The sequence below is a fragment of the Amblyomma americanum genome, chromosome 3, assembly GCF_052857255.1.
Source record: "Amblyomma americanum isolate KBUSLIRL-KWMA chromosome 3, ASM5285725v1, whole genome shotgun sequence".
Classification (NCBI taxonomy): domain Eukaryota; kingdom Metazoa; phylum Arthropoda; class Arachnida; order Ixodida; family Ixodidae; genus Amblyomma; species Amblyomma americanum.
Genome location: NC_135499.1, coordinates 187024387 through 187051758, shown reverse-complemented (window position 1 = coordinate 187051758; position 27372 = coordinate 187024387). Strand labels below are relative to the sequence as shown.

Below are 27372 nucleotides of genomic sequence, written 5' to 3'. Positions count from 1 at the left end.
AGGCGAGCGTCCGTTCCTTCCTGGCGACCCTCCACTTCCTGTGCTTCATGGTGAGCTACTCGTTCACGGGCGGGTACATCTCCTTCCTGAACCTGCGCGGCCACGAACCGGTGCCAGACACGACGGACAAGCTGTTCGAGATGCTCAAAAGCGGCCGCATCGAACCTTGCCTCGGGAGGAACGCCTTCATCAATGTCACACTCGCGGTAAGCACCCGCTCCACTCACCACTGTCGCCGCAGACATTCGCGGTAAAGGCAAATAGACGGCTTAAATTAGAGGAAAACGAAGAAAGGGTAGCAGTATATACAATTAAAAAAAACTTTATGGTGCTTCCGAGGAGAGAGAGAGAGAGAGACTCTTTAATGAAGAAACAGAGAATTTAGCCGGCGTTTCAATATCGCTGGCATGCTACTCTGCGTAGGGAGGGGAATTTGGGAGATAAAGACTGAAGGAGAGCAGCGTGGAAGAGGTGGAAAAAAAACGAAGATAAAATGCAGCCATGAAATGGGTACTAAGGATGCAGTGGCGAGTATTGATGTAACCTATGGAATGATGGAGTGCATAGTCCGACGAATGAGCTGACGAAGTTCAATGCAAGTAGAATGCATGAAGGTAACCTGCAAGTGAATTTAGAGCTTATCGAGATGTCCAATGTCTTTTAAATATGTAAAAAGAAAGTTCATTGCAAGTCACTGTTGCCTGAAGCAGGCTAAGGGGCCTAAAACTTTGTCCATTGTTAGGGGCACTGGGCAGAGCTTCTGCATGCAATGTTCATAGTACGCACGCTCGTTAGCATACGCAGGGCACTCAAGCAGGATATGTTCCACAGTTTCTATCGAAGCACAGTTGTCACAATGCGGACTGTTCATTTGTCCAAACCGGTATCGCAGGCCATTTGTATATGCAGCATTCAGACGAAGTCGGTGATAAAGTGTTTCGAGTTGTCGAGGAATTCTGGGTGAGAGTCTTGATCTAAGATATGGGTCGATCGAGTGAAGAAATTGGTACTGATGTGTCGGCAAACTCCAAAGCCGATACGTCTTCCGAGGAGCCGTATACTGTGCAGAGTTAGTTCTGTGGGTATCTGGTAAGTGAAGGAAGTGTGAGAGAAAATTTTAATCTTTTAATTCGGACTACCCAACCGAAAAAAGAACGAAAACGTAAAAGAAATACCTAGACACTCAAAAGCATACGCCCTCCAGTTGAAGATTTTGTTCCGGCCCCATGCTTTACAGGCAAGTGTGAGCGAAGTATTTGTACCGTACACGTGTATAGTGATTGTATCAGCGCGGATGCGCATCAGTGATGCGCATTATGTACAGCGCGCAAGCTCGCGCCTTTATAAGCTGTGCCCTCAATAACCGTGGGTTACATTCTTGCGCTGACCATGCTGCTGTAAGCGTCGTCCCACCTGTCCGATACGTGTTGTCAGAAGTGGCCCTTTGAGGCATAAGGAAATCGTCCCCGCGTCCTGTACGCTATAGACCTGCTGAAGACACCAGAGCCATTGCGGCTGACGGGCAACAGTACAGAAAATTGGAAGCTTCTTAAGCAAACATTTGAGTTATTTCTGCAGGCGACGGCGGCTACGGATGAGCCGCAAATGGAGGCATCGAAGGTAGCACTCCTGTTGAGCACTGCGGACGACGACGCTCTGGACGTCTTCATCAACTTCCAGTTCGGGTTGAATGAAGACAAGAAGGACTACAGCACCGTGGTGAGAAAATTTGGTGCATACTGCGCCGAAGTTAGCAGAGAAGAACACGAGAGACACGTATTCCGTTCAATAAAGCAAGCGGAGGGAGAATCGCTTGAAAAATTTGTTCGCATCCTGAAAAAGGACGCGGTGCAGTGTAAATTAGGCACGTTGCAAGAATCGATGATAAGGGACTAGGTTGTATTTGGTACGCATAATCCTCGACTGCGGGAGAAAATGCTTCGGGATAACCAACCGACCTTGAAAAAGCAGAGGAAATGCTGCGGAGACGGTACCTGAGCGGAACGAAGTGTGGCGCAGTGGGGACGACAGTGTCGATGCTGTTTCGAGGCGATCGGCGCCCGCAAAAGAAAGGGCTAAAGAGCAATTTCACTGTCGTAAGTGTAACCGCTGGAACAAACCTAAACAATATGCCCAGCCTTTTTGTGTCGTTTGTTTCACGAGCCCAACCATTTCGCGAGTGCTTGTGCGTCAGCCGCGGTGAGCGAAGTAAGGGAACAGCAAGACGACGACTCTGACATCCTAGAGGTCACCACTGCAAGGCGCGAGAGGGATTGAATGGTCAAGTTCTCAACTGCGAGATCAGCTTTAAAGTGGACACCGGATCGCAGGCAAGCTCGTTTTCTATGCCGATTTACCAAAAACTGCGAGGAACAGAAGAGCTAAAGCGGACTTAACTCGGTCCTGCGGGCGCATAACGGTAGCGCCATAACGTGCTTTGGAGCGTGGACGCTTCAAGTACGGCATGGGAACACTTCTGCTGCAGTTAAGTTTTTTGTGGTGAAAAATGGACGGCAGACCTAAACTCGGACTAGAAGCACGTGAAGCTGTGGGGCTAGTCCAGCGTAGGGTGTGTGCCGTAGACAAGACTTCAAACGACGACCTTCTAAAAAATTTCAGGCATGTCTTCCAGGGCATTGGTTGTTTGCAGCAAGCGTATAGAGCACGGTCCTGTTACCTCAAGTGGTATCAGTAGTGTTGCCAGCTCGACGAGTTCCGGTGGCGCTAGAAGAACCCCTAAAGAAGGAACTTGAAAGAATGGGACGTGCTGGCATAATCGTTAGGGTGAACGAGCCTACCGACTGGGTCAGCCCTTTAGTTTTGGCAGAGAAGAAAGATGGTGCGATGGGGGGGGGGGGGGGGGGGGGGGAGGCTGTGCATGGATCCCAGAGCTAACAAGTACATAAAACGGCAGCATTTCCCGCTTCCCAGGCGAGATGATATGGAAGCTGGTGTAACCAATGCCGAGTAGTTCAGCTGTCTTGACGCGAACTCGGGCTATCATCAGATACCGCTTGATGAACTGACTTCCATGATCTGCAGGTTTTCTTCACCGTTCGGAAGATACCTTTTTCTTCGTCTGCCCTTGGGCATTTCTTCCGCACCGGTGGTATTTTAACAAAGCATGAGTCAAGTATTTGATGGCCTACCGGGCGCACTTACATATATTGACGATATTTCAGTATGGGGTTCCAGTAAGCAACAACACGATGAGCGGTTGATAGCGGTGCACGCTTAAAGCCGCCGAGAAAGCAGGCTTGACGATTAACGCTCAGGGATCCAAATTTGGGGTGAAAGAAGTCAAATTCCTTGGTGATGTCATAGGCCGAACGGGCATATCGCCTGACCCAAAGCTGATCAAAGGTTTGGTGAAAATATCGACACCAATGTTCAAGAATTACGTCTGGCGGATGTTAGGCGTGCTTACCTATTACGGCGAATTCGTGCCACGATTGTCCGTGCGAACAAAACTTTTACGCGGCCTTATCAAACCTCGGTCCAAGCTCCAATGATTGACAAAAATTGACACAAATCTTGACCACAGCCCCCCTGCTGACAATATTCGATCCGCAGAGGGAAACTAAGATTTATTACGACGCATCAAAGGACGGTGTCGGTGCAACCTTAATGCAAGACTGAAGTGGTGAATGGCGGCCTGTAGCATACGCATCTCGTGTGTTAACGCAAAGAGAGAAGAGCTATGCACAAATCGGAAAAGAGGCACTTGGGATATGCTTTGGCTGCGAAAGGTTTCACGAGTTCGTGTACGGAAGAAACCTGCTTATTGAAACTGACCACAAGCCGCTGGTAGCGATCGCGCGAAAAGAAATCGCTGACTTGCCACCGCGAGTGCAAAGTCTCATTTTGCGTTTGCTGAAATACGACTCTGTCTCGCAGTACATTCTGGAAAGCAGCTGATTCTCGCTTACATGTCAACGGAGGATAGACAAAGTTGGCACAACACATGACGTTGAGGTTCGTGTGGGGCAGTCCTTAGGCTACACGGTCACCTACGAAACACAGCGGTCGCTACAGCTGGAAACTTCTCGTGACGGCTACCTGCAGACTGTGGTGACGTGCTTGGTGAGCTGGCAGCCGGTGACAGGTGAACAGAAGCCATTTTCGAAAGAACTTTGTCATTAATGGAGTCGTGCTGAAGTTGTAATACCGAGGAGTATGCGACGAAGCACGCTGGAGAGGATTCTTGCTGGTCATGCGGTCGGTTTGCAAAAGTGTAAGGAGAGGGCTCTAACACTTCTTTTCTGGCTTGGTCTGAACGGCGGCATCGCTGCCCGGGCACAGGAGCCACTTTTAGTGCGACCTGTTCCAAAATGTGCTCGGTATATATATGGTTGGAGTGGATATATTTTCTTGTGCGGGAAAGTCGTACGTGGTTGCCTATGACGCCTGTTCCAATTTTGCCGAAGTCGACAGGCTGGAAGACACAACCGCGGAAACCACGATCGCACCCCTTAGCGACATGTTCGCCAGGTATATATGAGGTACCAGTGGAAGTCTGCACGGATGACGGACCTCAGTTCTCGAGCCACGAATTCGCCACGTTTGCCAAAACGTACGGCTTCCATCGTATAACCTCGAGCCCCCGTTATCCGCATTCGAACGACCTGGCTGAAAAGGGTGTGGAGATCGTAAAGCCCATCCTGAAAAAGACCCTCGAGGCTCCGGGCGGACTTCTGGCTTGGTCTTCTAGCATATCGCTCTAAACCACTTGAAGATGGGCATTAGCCGGGTGAACTTCCTCAGGGGAGGCGGCTTCGTTCTGACCTTCGCCAGTTCGGAAGGGCTTTCGGGACCAAAGTGAGGAAACACCCCCAAGCCAGGGCTGCAAAAGCCTTTGGCAGCACTGCACAGATGCACAAAGGTGCGGCTTCAGGATGTTGTGGGTTGGCCACGCAAGGCGCAGGTCGTTGCTGAAAGCGCTCCACGGTACAAACCCAAGATCGTCGTGCGCTGCGGCGAAACCACCGGCATCTGCTTATGGAGCGGCATAGCAGTGACCGCGACGACGACGAGGATAGTGGTACGGGTTCCCGTACGCAGCAGCCTGAAACACCAGCGGAGCCAACTGCGCAGGCCTCTGGAGTGGCCTCACGAAACGGCGAGGGATCGACGCTGCCAGACCGCGATTCTCCACCGAGCACCCCGTCGCAGCCCTGATCTGTGAGAAGGTCAACTCATAGTTACGTTATGACGAACACTTTAATCAAGTACCCCAGCTGTGACTGATAGTTATGTTTATGCATGTGTTTAATTTTGTTCGTTCCCGAGGGAGGATGTACCGGACACGTGTACTGACTGTGTATCAGCGCAGACGCGCATCAGTGATGTGTGCTATGTAAAGCGCGCAAGCACGTGCCTTTATAAGCTGTGCCCTCAATAAACGTTTGCACTGACCATGCTGCTGTAAGCGTCGTCCCACCTGCTCGATACAGCATTAATTTAATTAAGCAGGCACATTACTACTAATAGACTGCAGCAAATAGCTTGCAGCTTCCGAACCTTTCAGCAACAGTCACTACATTGTTTCAAATCAGTTTGACAGGAGGCGGGAAACATTGTTTTTGCGCACACCAGTTGCTTTTCCGGCATCATATCCAGGAAATTTCTTCCTTTCACCATTGTGTCTCAGTTACATGCCCGATTGGGTTTTATCGTACCTCGTGTCTATGGTGTCTCTATTATCGACAAATGGCTATCCGTTCTGCGGTAATGATGAAAAGAATATACATATAGCGTGTCGGGTGGTATCCATCGGTGACGGTGTGTAATTAAGCCAATGCCACTTCGCCCGCATAACGCGGGTTCGGGCCAGAGTAAGCTGAGGGCACAGCCAGCGATCGCCACGCGCCCTCGCCCCGAAGGAGTAAGAAGGAAGGCGCAGTTATTTGAGAGCACAAGTGTTGATTACACAGTAAGCTACATTACAAAGCACTGCACTAATCCCGGGACCTCTGTACAGCCCAGCCGCAGCACACGAAAGAGGGCACGCGGAGCCGCGCGCGTGACGGCACAGCAATGGCGATAGCATGGCGCGCGGCCAACCAAAGGGTTAAATGGCGCGGGACACAACACGAATAAGGACGGGAATGCGCATCTTGGACGACGCAGGTCGCACGTCGATGGCCCATCTCGCGTCGTCACCGGCGATGACGGAGACCCAGCCAAATCAGGCCCTCACGAAGCCGGAGCGCGTCAGCGCAGCACATGTAGGCGGGCGACATGACTCCTCAGGTTCAGGCTTGGACTCGAGCATATACACACTAGGTGCGCGCGTTAAACCACCCGCGTTCTTTGCCCTCCGGCAAAGGCCGGGGCACCGGAGGCGCATCCTACGCACCCTTCTGCTCGTGGCGATCTCTCCTCCCATTTCCCGCTCCATGCCTCACGCCGAAACAACGCTCCCAAATGTCACTCGGAGCGACCCAATGGGGACGCGAGGTCAGAGCGATGGATATATGGACGGACGGACGGACGGACGGACGGACGGAAGGAAGGAAGGAAGGAAGGAAGGAAGGAAGGAAGGAAGGAAGGAAGGAAGGAAGGAAGGAAGGAAGGAAGGAAGGAAGGAAGGAAGGAAGGAGGGAAGGAAGGAAGGAAGGAAGGAAGGAAGGAAGGAAGGAAGGAAGGAAGGAAGGAAGGAAGGAAGGAAGGAAGGAAGGAAGGAAGGAGCGTCCCATTTGAAATGAGGTGTGGCAGTTGCCACCTTGCTGGGATCCCCCCTCGATATCTCTTAAAGCAATCCTGTCAGACGTGGCGCTATTCTCTATAAAACCGCCATTTTTGCTAATATAGAATTTTTAATCCTGAACTTGCAACCTCACGTCACCGCCCTCTGTTTTGCTAACTTCTACCGCAGACTCATTCAATTCGTTATCTCTCAGGGAGAGTGACTAAGCCTGCATCGACATCCGGATGGGTACTACGACATTCCAGTATGGGATGTTCCATTGTTTGTACAGATTTAACGCACACTGCACACATATCATCTTCTTGGTCAAATTTCTTATTGTAGCTTCGCGTTCGAAGACACTCTGATCTACAGCTTCAAATAGTGGGGCGCTGCTTCTTGAGCTGTCACAGAACGATTCCTTCCTGATTCGCCTGATATAATTTCTATATAATTCATTCCACATTCTGCTTGTCCTCTCAGTCAATCCGGTTTTTACCTTCTACGTTCTTTACCTCTCGTTTAAATCCCTTTATTTCTCTTACTTGTTTCCTGCATACTTCCTGGTGAGTTTCCTACTCTTTTTGAGCCACTGTTATTCAACGCTTTTTCTGCACAAGTATTTAATTAACTTAGCTGCCCACTTGTTATCGCCCAATTTCCTCAAGCGTTCTTCATATAATATTTTACTCTGAGCTTCCCGTGCTTCGAACGATGTCCAGCCCATGTCCTGTACTGCCTCATTAGCGGTTTTTCCGTAGGCACCTAGCGCTAATCTTCCACCAGCTCTGTTATATATTTTTAGCCCCGACTGAACTTCTGACACTTAGCACAAAACTGCGTTGTCAAAAGTAGGCCCTGGCACCATTATTATTTTCCAAATACTTCCCAGTACGTCATGCCTATTGTACTCCCATAATATCCTATGCTTCATTATCGCAGTTCCCCTTCGCTCTTTCGCCATAACAGTCTGTTCATGCTTTTCCGTGTATATCTATTCTTCGTTTATCCATCTCCATAGGTATTTGTATTCTGGCTTCCCTCATGTCCTTGTACTCTAAGAATCTGATCAGTGCAACCGTTGAAAATCACCAGACCTGACTTAGTAGCGCTAAAAGTAACGCCTAGAGCGTCTCCTTCGTCTCCACAAGATTTATCTGAAATCTTCCTGGCTATCAGCTAATAGTATGCGAGCACAGTATCGTCCGCTTACATTAAACCGGAGAGCCGCTGATCTTCAACCGTTCCGCCTGATCTGTGCGATAGATTATAACCTAGACTACTTTTTGTAGCCTTCTTTCCGTATTTATCATGTAAATCATGAACACCAGCGTAGATTAAGTCACAGCACCATCTGTTGGATGCGTTTCGAAGCTCCACCACGATGGAGCACAAGTCACGTGTTCGTTAGCAGGAGAGTTGGCTCTCATGTCTGTTTTTATGCGCAGTGAAAACTTGCAGATGAATGATTATCTACACCTGACTGCGGTGGGAAATCGCAGAAGTTGCTCGATTTTCTTTCTTGTCCACATTAATTACCTCCTTTAGTTAATAGGTGTAAATGCAGTTTTCCTCAACTAAACAGGGTCGTCGTCTCTGTATTTCATAACATAAAGCTCCGATTTTCACCTTCTGGTCATTAACATCGGCATCCAAGTCTGACTGGCGCATACGGGCATCAAATGGCCTCTCTCATGAGTATGGGAAGGTGTCACGGTTCAGCTGTCGTCGCCGCTTCGGGAGGTACTAAGGAGAAAACTCTGAGTGTATTTCTATGCATTCTGCAGAATCCCTCCTCCCGTATGGTCAAGCGGCTTCATGACACGGTGGCCGACTGGAGTCCGTTCTTCACAACCTCAATGCACGAGTGTGCGCGGCGCACCGTGCTACGCCGGGCCGTCATGTTCAGCAGCTTCCAGAACTTGGAGAGATTCGTCTACTCGCACAAGGGCCACGTCCAGATCTCGTCGGAGTACATCCAGGACTACACGCCAATGGGCTACGTGCTTCCGAAGGCATCACCGTACAAGGAGGTCCTGCATAGCATGCAAGTATACACACGAGACGTCCTCGTTTCGTGCTCGTTTTCGCTCTGGAATCATCCTCGCCCATCCGAAATTCTTTCTGGCAGCGTGCACCGCTGTGCTGCAGCCGAGGCACTTGTACATTGGCTGAACAAGTCACGCTAAGAGTTGTGTTACGAAGCATGCTTACCAGCAGTCATTATTCTCATAGTGTTATGCTATTAGAGTGCATCTCTTATGAATAATAATAATAATTGGTTTTGGGGGAAAGGAAATGGCGCAGCATCTGTCTCACATATAGTTGGACACCTGAACCGCGCCGTAAAGGAAGGGATAAAGGAGGGAATGAAAGAAGAAAGGAAGAAAAAGGTGCCGTAGTGGAGGGCTCCGGAATAATTTAGACCACCTGGGGATCTTTAACGTGCACTGACATCGCACAGCACAGGGTGCCTTAGCATCTTGCCTCCACAAAAACGCAGCCGCCGCGGCCGGGTTTGAACCCGGGAACTCCGGACCAGAAGTCGAGCGCCTAACCACTGAACCACCGCGGCAGGTCATCTCTTACGCGCCCGTTCGTGGTTTGAGCCCCGTCGCCGGGGTACCCCAGCGGACGAGAGTACCACCGCTCCCTTATAGATGGCGCCAGAGTGGTGCTGGCCGCAACTGCATGAGCGGAGGTAGGGGAGGGAAGGTCTGTATGCGGTGGCACGCGCGCCCACGCGCTGCCTCCTCGCAATCGCGCCACTCTCCGCTCCGTTGGGGGGGGGGGGGGGGGAGGTGCTGTGAAATGGGCTGCACACGCGATACATTCATTGTCCGCGCCACTCGCAGCGTTGTCTTCCTAGTATAAACCGTACGTTTGTATAATACAATAGTCTCGGCCAGCTATTTCTGAAGAATCTGCAACGAATTTTTCGTAATCGAATTTTGTTCGCTTCTGAATCAGTTGGGGTTTTCTTCCGTGAGTTCATGCTCGGTCCGAGACAATGCTACGGTGGCTATCGTCAGCCGCCGAAAACACACCGTACAGGATGGTCTCGGACCGAGCGGCCAACGCTCAGCCGCCCTAGTAGAGAGATTCATAATAGCGCGATCCGCGTTCGGCGGTACCGTGGTCCGCTTACGCGGGGAACCAGCGCGCAGTGGCAGGCGCGCGTCCCCCAGCACGCGGATCGCGCTGCGCTAAATCTCTCTAATGTCAGCCATTCTCTCGAGCATTCGTGTTAAGTTTGCGGGCGGCAGCACATGCCGCGCAACGTATCATCGGCGCTTATGCATTCTTCCGCATTCTGGAGCGGCTTATTCCCTCATGATTTTCCGGCAGAAGCGCTCATTCCAAAAGTTCAGCGATTTCTACTTTAGAAGGAACATATAAAGCAGCGCCATCTGCGCGACGCTGCGTCGGGCGGCACAATAACTCGCATGATCGAGCTCCAGGAGGAACATGATGCGAGCGTGAGCGATGCTTTAAGTGCAGAGACGCGGCTGTGTAAAAAAATAAATAACGCCAACAAAAAGAGAACGACGAATTAGTCTCTCGAAGGGAGCGATGAATAACTCGCTATGTTCCGCCTGTGTGCGGGAACGTATATATATGTCGCGCTGATGGCTGCTCCCGCGTGAACGTGCTCACTTTTTACAACGGCGCACCATTACTGCTCCATGCTACAGCGGAATTGAAATCGACAGAAACTGAAAAAAAAAAACTAAATATCACAGCCGTAAGCGTCAGCCACGCTCGCAGCGACGAACGGAAAGTGGCAACTGCCGTCCCGTGCGTATTATAAAGCGGCCTCTAGGTAGTTGTCAGTAGCGTGCCTATAGACGATGCATGGGGCGCGTAGTGACTGCTTGCAATTCATGCCCGCGTGCGAATGTTAGTTACTGCCTTAGCACTAGGCGTAGAAAGCACAAGCCACCCGAATGAAAGCACTTGAAGGATGTTTGGCTCGCGGAGAAAAGTGCGATTTGCGTGTGTTATATAGTACCAGTCATTTATGCGCGTAGGGATATCGCCAGTAGTTGAGTACAGCGCGCGTAAAGAAACGCTGGCAACTTCAGGAAGCAAACTGAAGTAAAGTTCCGAAATCGGTGTTGCCAAAAATGCGTGCAGAAAACATTCAGTGTTCAGCCTTTGTGGAAAGAGCCTCGCCCAGAGATTTCGGTGTTGCTGAGAGTAGTGGGATACTTACGGACTCCCCGAATCTCGAGGGCTCCGCAGGGGTACAGAGAGGATACGCAACTACATGGCTGTCCCACAAGCACCGTACGGGCAGGAAACTTTTGAGCAGCGCTGTATGGGTCCTCAGCATAGAGTGCACGCGAAGTCATTGCGGGAGGTGTGACTGCAGCGGTATACTTCGCGCTCTTCACAGCCTCTTGCGGATGTTCGAGGCAGGGCTGTTCGACCAGTTCGAGCGCTTCGAGCGTTACCGGGGCCTTCCCAGGCCCCAGTGTTCTCCGGACGACCACCACGAGACGGCGCTGCGCCTCGGCAAGAGCTTGCTGCCCTTCTTCTGCCTGGCAGCTGGCCTGGCCGCCGGGCTTGCCGCATCTTCCTGCGAGCTGCTCACTCAAAGGCTGAAGAGGCGCAGGAAGGGGGCGAGAATCATGGGCATCTGCACGAGGGCGGGCTTTAAAGCAAACTGCAATGCTTAAGCCGCTGCTGCAACGAGAAAGATGCGAGGTATTTTTAGTCATAGCCGGATACAACTCACCAACTAAGCGGCAGATGTCCTTCAAAGCAGGCCCTTCAGCCAATGGCGTTGTCTCGCTAGCAGGCCCAACCACGACGTCATGAGAATTGGCTGGAGGGCTGCATTCGAGAAGCACTGACGCATGGTTCTTGACTTGTATCCGGCTGCAGGCAACTGTTGATGTCCTTGCATCATGTGATTATGATACGCACAGGGGAACTGAGAACCACTTAAGTGTACGACAGGCTCTCTCATTGGTTCAAGCGCAGTCTGGAGCCACTAACCAGAAGAGCTCTCTTATTGGTTCAAACGCAGTCTGGAACCACTAACCAGAAGAGTTACAACAGTCACGATAACAGCCTGAATGGGGCCATAGCCCCTCGCAACGTCTTTCGTTGGAGGAACTACGAGGAACATCAGAATTCAGCTGCGACGTCACAGCCGGTGCGTACGGTCTTCAAGAGGGGTAATATACGAGAGCTTCTGCACGGACAGAGCGCTGAAGGCTAACACTCATTTCTCGACAACTCAACTCAGTGGCAGATGCACCATGCATCACCGTGATCTTTAAGACCAAGCTTGAGTGTGCTCCTGCTCTTATGTACTACGTCATATGACAACTGCTACATGGCACCCTCCTCGCATGGCACCCCTATCTGGCGTAATGAGAGAAGTGTGCAACCAACTTCGCTTACCCATAACGAAAGGGAAAACTGTGGCGAGGGAAAGTCTGTATTGAATCGTTCCCTTAGGTTTTTTTAGTTCCACGCATAGTGAGAGAGGTCCGTTTGGTCTAGGTGTGGTCATTCGGGTGTCTGTTTAAACGAGGTGGCTGATTTATTTGCAAGGTCAGCTCGGAGTGTCCCTGCAATTTATCCCGTCCCTCAGCTTATTCTGTTGGGGACTTCCCGTTTCCAGCAATTCAAATTATCTCTGTCAACTTCAGTGATACGTTGCTCAATACCGTGCGTTTTCAGCACTTAAGGTAACCTTGGAATGTCCGGTCATGTAAATGGTGCAGATGCGGGTTCGCTCCGACAAACTTTCGTGACTCACGTGGGGAAGTTGAAACAATAGAACATTTTCTGCTCTCTTTCCGGTGGTTCCCATTTCAGAGAAAGACGTGTCTGGAGGTCTCTTGGATTTAGGACTCCTAGTGTCTCTTCCGGTTATTCTCTCATTCGGTGCGAGCGCCAAGGAAATCGCGTTATGTAGGGTTTGTGGATAGCTTCATGATTACATTATTGCAACTGGTAGGTTATCTTGTTAATTGTGTAAAAAATTATCCCGCATGTCAAAATAATCTTTTGTCTATCCCTTTCCCTTTTTCTTTTCCTTCCGTTTACCTAACCATTTTTGTTAGCCTCCACATTTCTGCCGCGTCAGTACCGGCAAGATAAATCTGTTGTACACTTTTATCCTGAGGGATATTGGTAAAATGCCATAAGATCTGAGAGAACCTGCTATATGCACTCCACCCCATTCTTATCCTTCTAGTTGTTTCCCTCTCATGATCTGGATCAGCTGTCACTACCTGCCCTAAGTAGACGTATTCGTTTACCGCTTCCAGCACCTCGCTGCCAATTGTGAACTCCTGTTCCCTTGCTAGACTTTTGAACATTACTTTGGTTTCCTGCATGTTAATTTATAGACCCAGCGTTCTGCTCTACCTGTCTAACTCATTGATCATGATTTGCAGTTCATCTCCTGAGTGACTCAGCAAGGCAATGTCATCAGTGAATCGCAGATTACTTAGGTATCCTCCATTAACTCTTATCTCCAACTGTTCCAAATTCAGGCCACAGAATACCTCCTGTAATCAGGCGGTGAATACCATTGGTGAGATCATGTCTCCCAGCCTGACACCATTTCCATTGGAATTTCATTGTTGACTTTATGGAGGACTATGGTAGCTGTGCAGTTGCTATATACCTATATCTTCCAGAATTTGGACATAAGGCTCTTCTACACCCTGATTCCGCAATGCCCGTATGACTGCTGAGTTTTCCACTTAGTAAAAGGCGTTCTCGTAATACATGAAGGCTATGTACAAGGGTCGTTTATATTCTGTCCATTTCTCTATCACCTGACTGATAGTGTGAATATGGTCGATTGTAGAGTGTCCTTTACGAAAGCTTGTCCGATCATTTGGTTGACTGAAGTCTAAGGTTGTCCTGGTTCTATTAGCGTCTACATTAGTAAATACCTTGTAGGCAGCGGACGGTATACTGACCGGTCTGTAATTTTTCAAAGTCCTTGAGGTTTCCCTTTTTATGAATTAAGACTATGTTAGCGATCTACCAAGCTTCTGGTACGCTCGAGGCCACAAGGCATTGCGTATATAGGGTGGCCAGTTTTTATAGCACAATCTCCCCTCCGTCCTTCAACAAATCTGCTGTTACCTGATCCTCCGCAGCTGCTTTTCTCATTTGCATTGCTCCTAACGCTTTCTTTACAGCGATGGCGTATAGGTAGAGCGTTCGCCTCGCGTGCATGAGTACCGGAGTTCGAATCCCGGTGCCGAGCAATTCTGCGCCGGGTTTAAAAAAAAAAACTACTCGTGTCGGTGCAATTGCATAACCAGGCCTTGGGTGCGGACTGATCTCGGCGACCGGAACCGACAACGCACTCTCTTGCCAGAGCAGGGTTTTCCCAGCCTGGTGTAGTACTTGGCCATAACCTTCTATGAACAAACCAATTCACCATCATACCATGGCCAATCCAAATGTTTAGCGAGGTAAACGACATCAACGCGAAGAACTGGTGCTCCTTACTAAGGAGCACCAGTTCTTAGTGAAGCGTTGAAGTGAGAACTGCTTCGTTGGCATCACATTGCAACAGGTGGGTGTTACAGTCGCTTGGTGCTGTGGTATGCTATTGTCACTGAATGCCTATATCAGCCAGAGAGGTATAACTCATAGAGGGAAGTGTCAGATGTGACTTTCAGATGACCGCTTGGTGATTTGTACGAAGCACATGTTCCGTAGTGAAATGTGTAAATTCCTTGGCACCTGCCGTAGGACTGAATTATCACGTTTTGTGTTAAGTGACTTGAGTGAAACATTGCATGAGAATTATTTGCATTTGTGGTAGAGAAACGCTATGAACAGCCTGCACTTGGCAGCAGTTTGAAGTATGCAGATTGTTCATACCCTTCTAAATGTTTCATATTAGAGAAATCTTCCTATGTAATCTCCTGAAGCAAGGGCTTGTTTGAAATGTTTCCTCTGACTTTAAGCTTACAGTGAGTGCTTGCTTTTGTTTCATTTGGTCTGCACATTTTTTTTTCATTTTATTGACCAGAATGTCTGTCCTCCATGTGTCCTAAAAGACAGGCCTAATTGCGCCGGGAGAGTGCAGCGCATTATATAGCACTGTTATGCCATTTATGCATAGCAGGAAACCAGCTCGTTATCTGCTCATGCAATGCTTAAACTTGTCTCGTGGGTGCTCCCAGTCTTGTGTGTTGCGTTTTAAACTAATAAATTATGCTTTTGTTTAATATTTCAACTATTGTCTCTTTTTACGTGAGCCAAAGTGAATTCACATAATTCTATTACGACCCATAGCTGGGAAGCTCGGGTGCTCAAGAACGGCTCTCAAACAAGGAGCTATAACTATACCTATCACTATACGTACCTCTCGGGCATAAAGACAAATAGTTGAGCCTGTGGGGACGCTAACACCTTAAAATTCGGCGCGACACGAGGCAAATAAGAAGGAAGAAGAGGCAACCAGCGTAGACTACTAAAAATAGCGCAGGTATAGTCTGCGCTCGTCGTGTCTCCTATGTGTTGGCGAGTGCGCGAGTTTTTCGGGTTAGCAGCCGAGCGCAATAACCACTGAGCCACCGCGGCGGCCGGTAGTCAAGTGGCGTGCGTCAAAGCCACAGTACTTAAAATTGAGTTGTAGGCCAGCGTCGTGGATTCATTTCAGACAGTCTCGAGGCGGTCAGATAGAGGATAGAGAGAGCATTTTAATGAATGCAGGAGAGGTGTGCTTGCTTGCCAACTTGGCATGCCACTCCAGATGAGGGTGAAGGAAGACGGTGTAAAACAGGGCAACAAAAATAAAAGGTGGAATAAAGCATATTTCACCTTTTATTTTCTTCCGCTGTTTTACACCCTCTTCCTTCACCCTCATCTGGAGTGGCATGCCAGGTTAGCAAGCAAGCACACCTCTCCTGCATTCATTTTCACCTTTTATTTTCTTCCCCTGTTTTACACCCTCTTCCTTCACCCTCATCTGGAGTGGCATGCCAAGTTAGCAAGCAAGCACACCTCTCCTGCATTCATTAAAATGCTCTCTCTATCCTCTATCTGACCGCCTCGAGACTGTCTGAAATGAATCCACGACGCTGGCCTACAACTCAATTTTAAGTACTGTGGCTTTGACGCACGCCACTTGACTACCGGCCGCCGCGGTCGTTGTGGTTATGGCTCTCAGCTGCTTACCCGAAATACGTGGGTTCGGTCCCGACCGCGGCGGTCGAATTTCGATGCAAGCGAAATTCTAGAGGCCCGTGTACTTCTCCCCCTGTTCTCTATTCCTGTCCCCTCACCTCTTTCATTTCATTTCTCCACTCTGCCTGCTGTCCTTTATTTCCGCTGCCCCAGCTCAGGTGCTTCAGTATCGATAGCAGACACCGGGGCTAGCAAAAATCTTTTCCTTCCCTTTTACTATTATCTTAATAAAACCACAACCACCACCACCACCACCACTGTGCGATGTCAATGCACGTTAAAGAACCCCAGGTGGTCGAAATTCCCGGAGCCCTTCACTACGGCATTCCTCATAGCCTGAGTCGCTTTGGGACGTTAAACCCCCATAAAAGCCAATTGACTAACTGGGCCATCTGGTATCCAGAGATGACCTCCTCTCTCGGGGAAGTCAGAGACATGCCTCAATAGATAGCAAAAGCAAACTCACACCGCATGTATACCTACAAAGCTAGCCTGAAGCCTAGCCAAAACTCCCGTTCATGGAAAAGCCTCACCAGGGATAAACAAACAGGCACCACTAAGAAGCAGCAAGAAGACCAGGGCCAGGTTGCTGCTGTTCTAGTTGTTCCCTTTGGAGGAATGGCACACGGTAGGCGCCAGTTGTTGTTGCCTTATAGTGACATGGCACATACCCACGACGGGGGATAGGCCAGGATTCAGTGAGGAGAGCCAAAAGAAGGTAAACTGGTGTCAAGCTAATGGTTGTGCTTTGGGTAATATATCAGAATAATTAAAGAGGAAAGAAAAAAAAACAAAAAGCAGGAGAGAAGATCAGAGAATTGAGTACATGAAAGTTATTAGGTCTTTCAAATTCGGAAATTTTGGATGCAATAGCAAGTGAATCTGGCGTTAGCTGTCATGCAGTTGTTGTTGTTAGCTCTTATGCAATTGAGGAGTTCCTTTTCTTATTCTTCTTCGTCAGTTGGTAGTATAGCAACAATGTGCGGCCCGGTACTGAATTAATTAATAAACAAATTAAGATACTTTGTCATCGCCTCAGGTTACTTCGAGAGGAGTTCGCACGCAAACATGACCGTCTTTTTTTGCGGCAACGTAGGCACTTCAGCAGCAACAGAGCAAATCCAGCCTTACACCGATGACATCGTCGAAACGCTCCAGTTACTTTCGAAACAGATGATCCCCTCTTTCACGCTGTGAGAAAGAAGAAATGCCGAGAGCGCGCGTCTGTGGTTGTCGCAACTATAGTGAACTAGAATACCTATAGTATTCTAGTTCACTGTAGCCGCAACCAAAAATGTTCGGTTCTATTCCTGGTAATTCATATTTCTTTAATTCATTTGACTTTTCCAATTTTTATCTTTATTTAGTCTTCTCACGCCTATTTTTCCCCGCGCAAATACCTCATTGGGATTATCTACTGAACCTTGGCCAATCCCCCTGCGAGGGCATGTGCCATGCTTACTAAGGAGAAGAAGAACAACAACAAGCAGCAGCAGGTCCATATACCTGGGGTGAAGAAGAAGAAGAAGCAGGTCAGGCAGCCCAAGAGCTTCTCCCGTTCTCGCGACCGTCCGCAGCAATGAGCACCACGGCTCGTAAGTCGCCTTCGCGTCTCTGTCCATGCGCTCGGATCAGCGCCGCATCGTGGTCAATTTGCTGACCCGCAGCGGTTGCTCAGTGGTTAGGGCTCTCGGCTACTAAGCCGGAGTACCCGGGTTCGAACCCGACCGCGGCGGCTGCGTTTCGATTGAGGCGAAACGCTAAGGCGCCCGTGTGCTGTGCGGTGTCAGTGCACGTTAAAGATCCCCAGGTGGTCGAAATTATTCCGGAGCCCTCCACTACGGCACCTCTTTCTTCCTTTCTTCTTTCACTTCCTCCTTTATCCCTTCCCTTACGGCGCGGTTCAGGTGTCCGCCGAGATATGCGAGACAGATACTGCGCCATTTCCTTTCCCCAAAATGAAATTTTCATTATTTTTTTAGTTTGCGACATTTCCCCTTCTTTCCTTTTCGCAGCGGTGTACCAGGAGCCTACACGAGCGCCGTAACCAATAACGTGTATTTCGGCTCGCTCTTCCTCGTGCTGTATATATTGCAAAGCAGCATAAGCTGCGCAACTCTCCCAGTTGGTCTTGCTACACCCGCAGGTAGGCTGAGCATTGAGGGACATATATGGGCCGCAGCACTGATGTGCCGTCTTTGCCAAAAGCAGCCATGCAGCATGATTTTCTTCTGACTCTTATAGATGAAAAAATCTTCAAACATGGGCGCAATGGTTCTCCTTACGTTACGCAGATTTAGAAGGGGGCATAAGCGCTCCAGTGTACGACTGGGAAGCAAATCATGCTGCCAGGCTGCTTTTGTCGAAGGCTGCACTTGAGGACACTGAGGAGCGTGTGAGTCTTTGTCTTGAGGTATGTATATATGTGTACGCCCCGCTGTGGTTAGAGTCATGAAGGTCAGGTTGCTCTAAGCGTTCACGCGCTTCGATTCCAAGACCGGTTGTATTCCGGATAATGGTGTAAACAGCACAAAAGCGCACGACGGAGATTCTGTGCTGCTTAGTTTCTAATCCGCATTAATCACGTGAAACGCGCGCCTTCCGCGTCCGAACATCTTTTGTACTCCTTCTGCCAAAGTATTTGCTGGCATATTTTCTCGGCAAATTCGGAGTTTCTAATCAACCTGCCGCTGTGGCAAAAGTCATCCAGCTTGGTGGTTATCGGCGTAACCCCTCATAATGTCTTCTACGCACATCTAGTATGCGAGCAAATGGCAAAAACATGAGAGCAGTTCAGTCTTATTTTTGTATTTTGACCGGAAACTGTTGTAGGCAGTAGCCACATGCAGTGGCTAGGCCGTCTGCGTGGCTTGGCTTGGCTGCGCGGTGGGGCGCCCGCGTGAGGCTCGCGGCGGCTGGCACTCGTCTCGAGCTCGTGCCGGCATTCCCTGGGCTGGAATAAAGCTGTCGGGTTGGCGTCTCAACCCTCTCGTTTTCCTCCCGCTTCGTTCCCCGAATTTTTGTTTCTGAGAATTCTGAGGAAATTTACGGCATGCCATAATCTGTACGTCTCTTCTACCAGGGAAGCGCTTCTATACGTCGTTTTTGTCTTGGAATATATAGGGAGTTAACCACATACTGATATATTTTTTTCACGCAGTCTACGTTCTTCGGTCATCTCGTCGTTTACATGGGCTTGTAACATCGTTCACGTGTATATTCTTGTTTTTGTGCTTAGCATGAACCGTTCTTGAGATTGAAGATATAATAAATTACCTTAAGAGTTGCACAATGCTCAGATGCGGTGAGACCATTTCACTATGAGCTTTATTATGTCAACTTTCGAGTAAATTTCTAGGACAGAAAATGTTCTTTTAAGACCTGAAGCTTAAATATGTGTGATCAGTAATAGGGGTGTCCGCCGCGAATAACGCGGTCCGTTTAGTGTGTTGATACTTTTTCTTTCAGGTATTGGTCGTTGTTTAGGTCGACACTCCTCTGGTTTCAATCACACGAAAACTTTTTGTGACAAAGAAGTTTTTAAGCATTAAATTGTTGTGGTTTCTTAGTATGCTCCTCTATTCTTGCATTGTCGTTTTTAAGGTTTTGTAATGCGAATAAATCGCTTCAGTTTTGTGCGTTCTCACCGGCGAGAATTCCTTAGGCATTGGCCGCTTGACGGTGGTTGAGCCAAGTTCGGTCAATTTTCGCATAACATTTTCACATTCCTTTTTTTCCTGGCATCACTGTTCTTTGCAAGTTGTACGCATTTTAATGCCGTAATTTTCCAAGATAACTCGTGCGGCCTAACATTGCCCGAGTCAAGCGCAAAATAATCACTCTTAAAGGCGCACTTTATGGAATTTTTTTTTGCTTTCCCAGGTATCATTACCCCTGCAGAGAGACGCCCGGAGCTCCCAGACCTCTTTTCATTGCCTTCTATAGCACTGACGGTACTGGCCACCTTAGTCAGCATAATCGGCGTGTTTTACGCACCCGCCTACATTCATAGCAACTACGTCGCCTGCTACGAGACTCGTTGCCTTAGCCTTAATCAAGAACTGCTGCTCACCATGGAGGCAGAAGCTGATCCTTGCGAAGATCTTTTCCACTTCGTATGCGCTAACTTCGAGTCCGCCTACCCGACTTCCGTGAGTTACATGGATGCCTTCGCGAAGCGAGTCAAGCGCTCGTTTCGCACCATGATCAATGTAATTCAGCGCAACAAGTCGTCCAGCGTCGAGCACCACCCACTCGTGGCGTACCGATCATGCATGGCCGAGTACAAGAGCGGTGAGGAATACCTGGCCTCGCTTCTGAGAAACGACGACGAAATGGCGGACCTGTGGCGGAAAGTGCCCAATAAGACGGACGCGGGCTCTAGGCTCGGCTTCCTGCTGACGCTGTCGCTGGAGCGCGGGTCCCCCGTGTTCCTCGGCACCGGCGTAGCGCGCAACACGTTCACCGAGCAGCGCAACACCCTGCGCCTCAAGGTGGATATGCCCAAGGCGGATATCAGCAGGAGGACAGTGCAGGACATCATCCAGTACGTCTCGCGCGCGCCCTCCTGGGAATCTGCGCTGGAGGTGTCCCAGAGCATCGTGACTACCCTGCGCGGAGCGCGCAGTGCGCTGAAGGACGTCAGCCTGAGCGACAGACTGCCGCAGCTCGTGAAGGCCGAGCGCATCGGCGAATTCCTCGTAGGCATGCCAGTCGAGCTGTTTCTGGCGGCAGTGAGTGAAGCGTCCATACGTGGCTTCGACCAGGACAGCCATGTGTTCACCACCGACGGGCTGGCCCTGAAGTACCTCACGACGTACTTGCGTACGGTGAGACCGGACACATTCATCTACACGGTCCGCTTTGTGGTGGCCGAAAGCGTCCTGATAACGTCCACCAGCGCCATCACCGACATATACGACATATCTCCGACTGCAGCGTATCGGTACCGCATGGTGCGCTGCGCCGACTTGTCCTTGATGCTGCTGCCCACCCTCTCCGAGTTCGGCTTCTTCCGATCGTTTCTGATCGAGAAAAGAGACGTCATCCCAGCAGACTTGTTCCCGTCCCTCATAGAGGAATTTCCCCGAGTGCATCCTTACTCCAACATGGAACGTAAGACCCAAAGTATGCTGCGCCAAGCACTCTCGACAACCACCATCATCCCGGGCCGTGACCCTGGCTACAGCGACATTGTGTACATCCGCTCCAAGTTCCTCGACCTGAGGTTCGAGGCCAGCGACTTCACGGGCTGGGTGATGAACGCCTGGAGGGTGCGCTCGCTGCTCGAGGCAGAAGCGATCATGAAGCAGGACATGCTGCCCGCCAACTCCTACAGCTTGGATCTCAACGCCCGCGTCTACTACGACGCCTCCGAAGACGTCCTGCGCGTGCTTCCCGGCCTCCTCCTCTCGCCTTTCAACGTCAGCTCCAGGCCCTCGGCGTTCAACTTCGGCCACCTAGGCACGTACGTGGCCGAAGCGCTGGCGGGGGCCGCGACGCCAGAGGGCCTGTCCGGCGTCGCATCGAAGCTGTCCTACCCTCGGGATGACCTCAACACTTACATGAAAGCTCTGGACTGCCTGAGCCGAGAGCGCGTGCCAGCGGACAAGGCCCGCTCCAGCGTGAAGGAGGCGCTCGACCTACTCACCAGTCTCATCGGCGTCAGGGTTGCGTACAAGTGAGCCCCCCTTGCTTTGCTACTCTTAAGTCACTGCATCTCTCTGGAAAAGAAAGGTATCCCGGTTACTGATTTTGTTTTTAGCAAGAGCATCAAGCCACCCCCAATCGCGGAATTTTTTAGGCTCCGTTCTCTAACGGCGGTTTGGATTGGTGTATGGGCGAGGAAAAAAAAAGTCAGATTACCACGACAGGACTCTAATGCGCAAGTTCATTCCAGGCTTCCAAGCTGCAATGTTCAATTGAACAAAAAAAGAACTTCTGGATTTCAACCGCGGCAATCATTTTGGCTTATAACCATTTGTTCCGGTTTGGTACACAATGGAGTTTAAATCAAACGACATGACAGGCGCCCGCTAGGACTTAAAAAAGAAAGTCACCCCGTTCCTCTTGTTTCGAGAAGTGTAAGGTCATTTTGATCTGTGTTAAGCGTCGAGTCATTAGCGACAATGCAGCCTGTGTCTAGACTGAAGTCGGATAGGTTTCTTCAATCCTGGCCCATCGAATTATTGAGACAGCAGCACTGTGTCGAAGGCATAGTCCCGTATATGTTGAGCTTGCCCTGAGCGCTGCCCCATACGGCCTCCGCAATGGAATGGCTGTGACTTTACGCAGGAATTCCAGGAGAGGGAAGCTTCGTTCTGCCACGTGATCTCGGAGCCTGCGCGCTGGATTTGAATGGCGCTGGGAAGTTAGCGAGGCGCAGGCGCGAGGCGTTTAGAGCTGTGCTTTTGGTCTAACTGCGATTTTGTAACAGTTCGCACTAATTTCCGTGACAATCTGCATTCCCAAATCTCTGAATCATTCAAAATAAGTTGTCTTTTTTACTTTGCGCCAATAGGAACATCTGCATTGCTTCTTTCTAGAGATCTTATCACTATAGACGCTGTAGCTTGCTACTAAGGCGATAGCCTTTAATGGCTCATACTCGCGGTGACCGTCCGTCCGTTACATCGTTACCTAGGTCACGTGACCCTGTGATGTCACGTGACCTTAATATCACCGACGCGTTGCGCATGCGTAGCGTGACGTCACCGCTTCCTCTGTCACGCTCGCGCAAGCTGCTCTTCTCGTCTGTCGTGAAATGAATTCAAGCGCGGCAAATTCAAATCAGTGCAATGAGTCGCAAACGGATTTCGCCTTCCCGCAGTTAAGAGATATCTAAGTGCGTCCAACGATTTTTTTTAATCATTGAAGGTAGTTAATTTCAATGAGGCGTATTTTTGAAAACAACTTCCTTGCATAATGAACTCAACAACCAGACGCACGGAATGTTGTTACGCCTGGATGATGTTCGCTGTCATTGAAAGATTTACTGAGCTACTGAATACTGCTGTGGGCCTATACTCCCTCCATATTTTTGAGCAGCGCGTTTCAACGCGAAAGCGTTAAGGTTCCTGTTGTGTAGAAGATTCAGCATCGTCGTCATTGTCGGCTTTGTGAGCTAGAAAGCAGGTTGACCACCTGCCACCTCGGTCGCATCACCTTGTGACGTCATCGCACCTTGTCCACCGTTTCTGGTGGCAGCCTGCCCACCGGAGTGTGAGCAACCTGCCCAATGTGGCAGGGGGAAGTTCAAGTAATGATTGCTCGGCCTCTCAAGCTCCACCCGGTGGCTGTGTGTGAGATAGACACCTGCCGAGGCAGTGCGCATCGCCTAAACGCTGCATCACTGCGCCGGGAGTGGTATAAGGACTGCCCGCGATGTGAGGTAGAGAATGGCCGCACATGTGGGACTAATCCCTCCATTCGCAGGTCCTGGGAGGAATGGAATAAGGGCGGCAGGAGCAGCAGTGCGACGCCCACCGTGCCGCATGTGCGTTCGGACGAGCAGGCGTTTTTCGTCGGCTTCTGCCTCCGCCAATGCGGCGTCGACGACGGCGCTCCCAGCGGGAGCACCTCGCGGCGGGACCGGTGCAACGTGCCGCTGCGGCACATGCCCGAATTCGCCGCGGCGTTCGGCTGCAGCGCTAAGGGCTCCCCAATGGTGGCGTCCAACCAGTGCGCCTGATTCCGTGGCCGCCACCTCGTCACTTTTGTTTCTCTAACCTCTACCCTTCTGATCTTAGTTGCGTTGCGCGTTTCTGTCCATTTTGTATGGCGTTCTTTTTTTCGCTCGATTACATACTACTCCTTGGCGAAAAGCCTTTTGGATGCCGTTTGCCGTGAACGCAGGATTTACGGGCGGAATTTTTTACTTAGTTCACTCTTCCGGCTCATTTCTGCTTAATTTCCTAAAGATGCCAATTTGTGCTTGCAATTATCTATCTCGTTTTGAAGCAATGCTTCAAAGCTTGCGTAAACTACAGCACGGGGAACGAAGACATTATAGTCATTCAAGAAGAGGGCTTAGTCGTCCTGATTGGTGCATGTTGACGGAAACGGACTGAACAGCGCTGACAGGACGCAAGAGAAGAACAGCGCTTGTGTCTGTGTTCTTCTATTACGCCCTGTCTGCCAGCGCAGTCCGTTCGCCGTGCGCCACAAGGAATAATGCCATGATTCACCACAAAGCACCTGTGATCTGTGGCCAAGCCTGCTCCGTTCAAAAGCAGCCACAAAGCAGTGCGAGGCAGGCCGCTCCTGCGAAAGCGAACTGTCGTTCCAGCACCGCCGCCAGGGCTCCGTTCGGCGTCTAGCCAAAGGCATCCGTCTCGTGCATGATGCTCATCGGTGCATGCGTTACGCGTCTTTGGCAACGGGCAGATTACCTTAATTTTCCACTCTGCTGCGGAATCCTGCGGGACGCTGCGAATAGACGTGTACAGCGAGTGCTGACTTTTTGTTTGACTCTTGTGGCCTTGCCGAGCATAATTTTGCGCAAGTTAAGAAGTAATACCGTTTAATCGTTCTATGTTCTTTATCGCCTGAGCTAAATCATCACCCACCCTTCCGAAAGTTCCTCTTGGAGAGCAGAATCGACAAGATTGTGTGCGTAAGATTCCGTCGACATGAATGTCATTTGGCGTGCCCTATGCTGAACACCTTGCGCACTCAGGACTACACGCGTGCATTCTATCCCCCCCTCCCCCCCTCCCCCCCCCCCCCCCCTGCCTTTGCCTGCTCCTCGATGGCAACCAATTACCTAATGCAATTCAGCACACAGCCAGGCTCATATTGTTCGAATTTCTGCAGCAGCCTAAAAACGTGTGTCAGAGAAATGAAAGAAAGGTAGCTGTAATTTCGAAAATGTGTTCCGTTATGCCAAGCACTCAATCCGCGACAGTGTTCTTGTTGGGAGACGTAGCAGCTGAACATTTTGGTTCAGTTCGTGTTCACCACTGTCTTGATACAACCAGCGCCGATATTGTGGGACTGGTATTGCTTTGGTAGAATTTGGTGTCAATTTTCGTGTGTGCCCGCAATTATATGCATATATGAATATTTGTTCTGAAAAAAAATCGTGGTTTCTTCACGAGTTTGTGAATTCTATTAAAATACATGTTTATGTGCTGTTCACTGCTATCTTTTTATTATACAGAGCGGTTGCGTTTCCCTCATGACTGCAGCATCGGGTCGTGAACGCCACACATTGGGAGTGGCCACTTTCAGGGCGCGCCATGTTTTTCTAGGGAGCGCTGCTGGTGTTTGGTAGAAAGTGGGGGCTCTGCACGTAAGCCCCTTTTGTGCGCCAGATATAGCTGCATTTCTCCCCCCTTCCCACCTCTTCCTGAATCTTCCTGAAACATAACATGTTCCTGGGGATTTTGTTGCAAGCATTAATCCTTATTTCTAAAAGTGGCTGTTACGCATGGTACACAAACATTAGATAGGCCCAAAGGACTCGGGAAAGAATAAAGTGGTCAGGGAGGAGTTAATGCTAGCCTTTCGAGAATGACACCTTGGATTTACAAGGCCGCGGTGATTTGGACTCATCCAGCACTCATAGCCTGCTGGACGCATCAGGCTGACTGAGAGGGGCGTAGAGCCGATAGCTTCTAATTGCAATTTCTAGCTGAAATGTGCGTGTATAGCCCTACTTTGTTTTAAGTACGCATAGTAACGCCGTGGCTAGTAGCTGCAACGTAAAGCCCCAATTTGTTGGTAGACGGTTTCTTGATCACTTTACTTACGCAGGTGCTGTATAGACATGCAACGCGTGCATTACGAACAAGGAAGTTAACCAAATAAACTGTTTCGTTATCCTACCACTCATGCATTCAAACAGAGCAACGAAACTGGCTATTCTCTGGAATGTGAGCACACCGCAGCTATATACTGCCTGCGCTCTGGCGTTCGTTCAGACTACTGTTAAAGCGACGTGGGCTTTTTTGTAGGTTTGTACTGGTAGTTTCTACTGCGGAAGCAGTGCTAGAGAGCTGCTCACCCTGTGCCCTTCTTCCCCCCCCCCAGGAAAATCCTGTCGCGTGAGTGGAGCCTCGGCTTAGAGTAAAAGCGTCAAAATAATCATCGACTGAAACTGCATTCGAAGAATTGTCGCATCAGATGTCTGACGGAACGAGCATTCTTCCTCTCACCTCTAACTGCATACGGTGCACATGAAAAAAACAATTGTTTAGGGGAATCCCTCAAGGTGGAGTAGATTTCTAAAATAAAAAGGAGTAATTACTCACTGTCATTCACCCGAGCGCAGTTATACGGCTATTAAGGAAAGCTAAATAGCTTCCTTAGTTGCGGCGCGGAAGGCAGGACGAGAGAGGACGACGGAACACAGCGCTGTCGTCCTCACTTGTTCTGTCTTTCGCGCTGTAACTATGGAAGATCGTCACCAACTCGCCCCAAAACTTGCTGTGCTAAACAGGTTCCACACAAGCTTCGTAATTATACCACGGTTATACCCAAAGGTCGAGCGATAGCATTTTGGCAACGGTTAGGGCCAAATTTGGACGTCGCCATCGTGTAAGCCACTCTAAATTGTGGTTGGTCATCGATTGTGAACCAAATCGGCCAAGGTGAAATATCAGATGTGGGCGGGGCGAAATTTTGGAATTTTGGAAACAAGAGAGAATGCTTACTACATTCTAATCAGGGCGAAAGCACGAATATGTGCTGCGCATATAACACGACGATGAGCGGACAGTGCCGCCGTACGGAGCAGATGGAAGTTGATGTATACGTGACGACGCTCTGCAATGTACAGCGCGGAAGTGTGGTGCGATTCAACACGAGGTGTGTTCGGCTGTGCTTACCTTGTTGAAATTGGGCGACAAAAATGCGATAGCGTTCACTTCACGCATTTCCAATCGCCCTGAAATGCTTGGCTAGATAATATCTGCGCAGGAATGTTTTCTAATGTGCATCGCTTCTGGGTAGGGCGATTTTCTTTAGTGATCGTTGCATGGTGTCTGCTCAGATAGGAAAGCACAGCCGCCGTATTCTCCAGTCTGGGTGGGAGTTATGGAAGCTGGATAATTGTCTCCTGACGGATGAAATTTACCAGCATGCTGTCACTTCTTGTTTAAGAGATACATGGACCCGTGGTGATCTGCATGAGATAGAAACGATTAATTCGGGGGCTTATGCTGATTACGTAAACAATAATAAAGCACAGTTTCAACAGCTTAGCACAGGAAAATATCGGGGGCCTTAATTTGATCTCGGACGCGTAGGTTCCTTAAGCAACCATCTCGACGGGCATTAAGTAATGAAAGGCAGGCTGAGCTTGCAAAGCAGGTAGTAGACATTCAGCATGATGGAAATACTTATAGTGATACCCCGGGAATTGTCGCGGCTTTTTATGACTATTATGCGCGTTTGTTTGGAGGTGGTTGTAGACACACTTATGGGTCAGACTTCAGTCGCCTCTAGGGTGCGTTTCCTCGATTTAACGAAGAGAAGCGAGGTGTAGCCGATGGTCATTC

General features: G+C 49.7%; 1 protein-coding gene across 1 annotated transcript; it reads left to right on the top strand.

The window, feature by feature from the left end:
* The first annotated feature begins 166 nt into the window (after positions 1-166).
* LOC144125639 (uncharacterized) lies at positions 167-24559 on the top strand. The gene is made up of 3 exons (XM_077659211.1): positions 167-206; positions 19754-21551; positions 23306-24559. Exons 2-3 carry the CDS (start codon positions 19945-19947, stop codon positions 23559-23561), a joined length of 1863 nt encoding a protein of 620 aa, XP_077515337.1. The 5' UTR covers positions 167-206; positions 19754-19944; the 3' UTR covers positions 23562-24559.
* The last annotated feature ends 2813 nt before the right edge of the window (positions 24560-27372 follow it).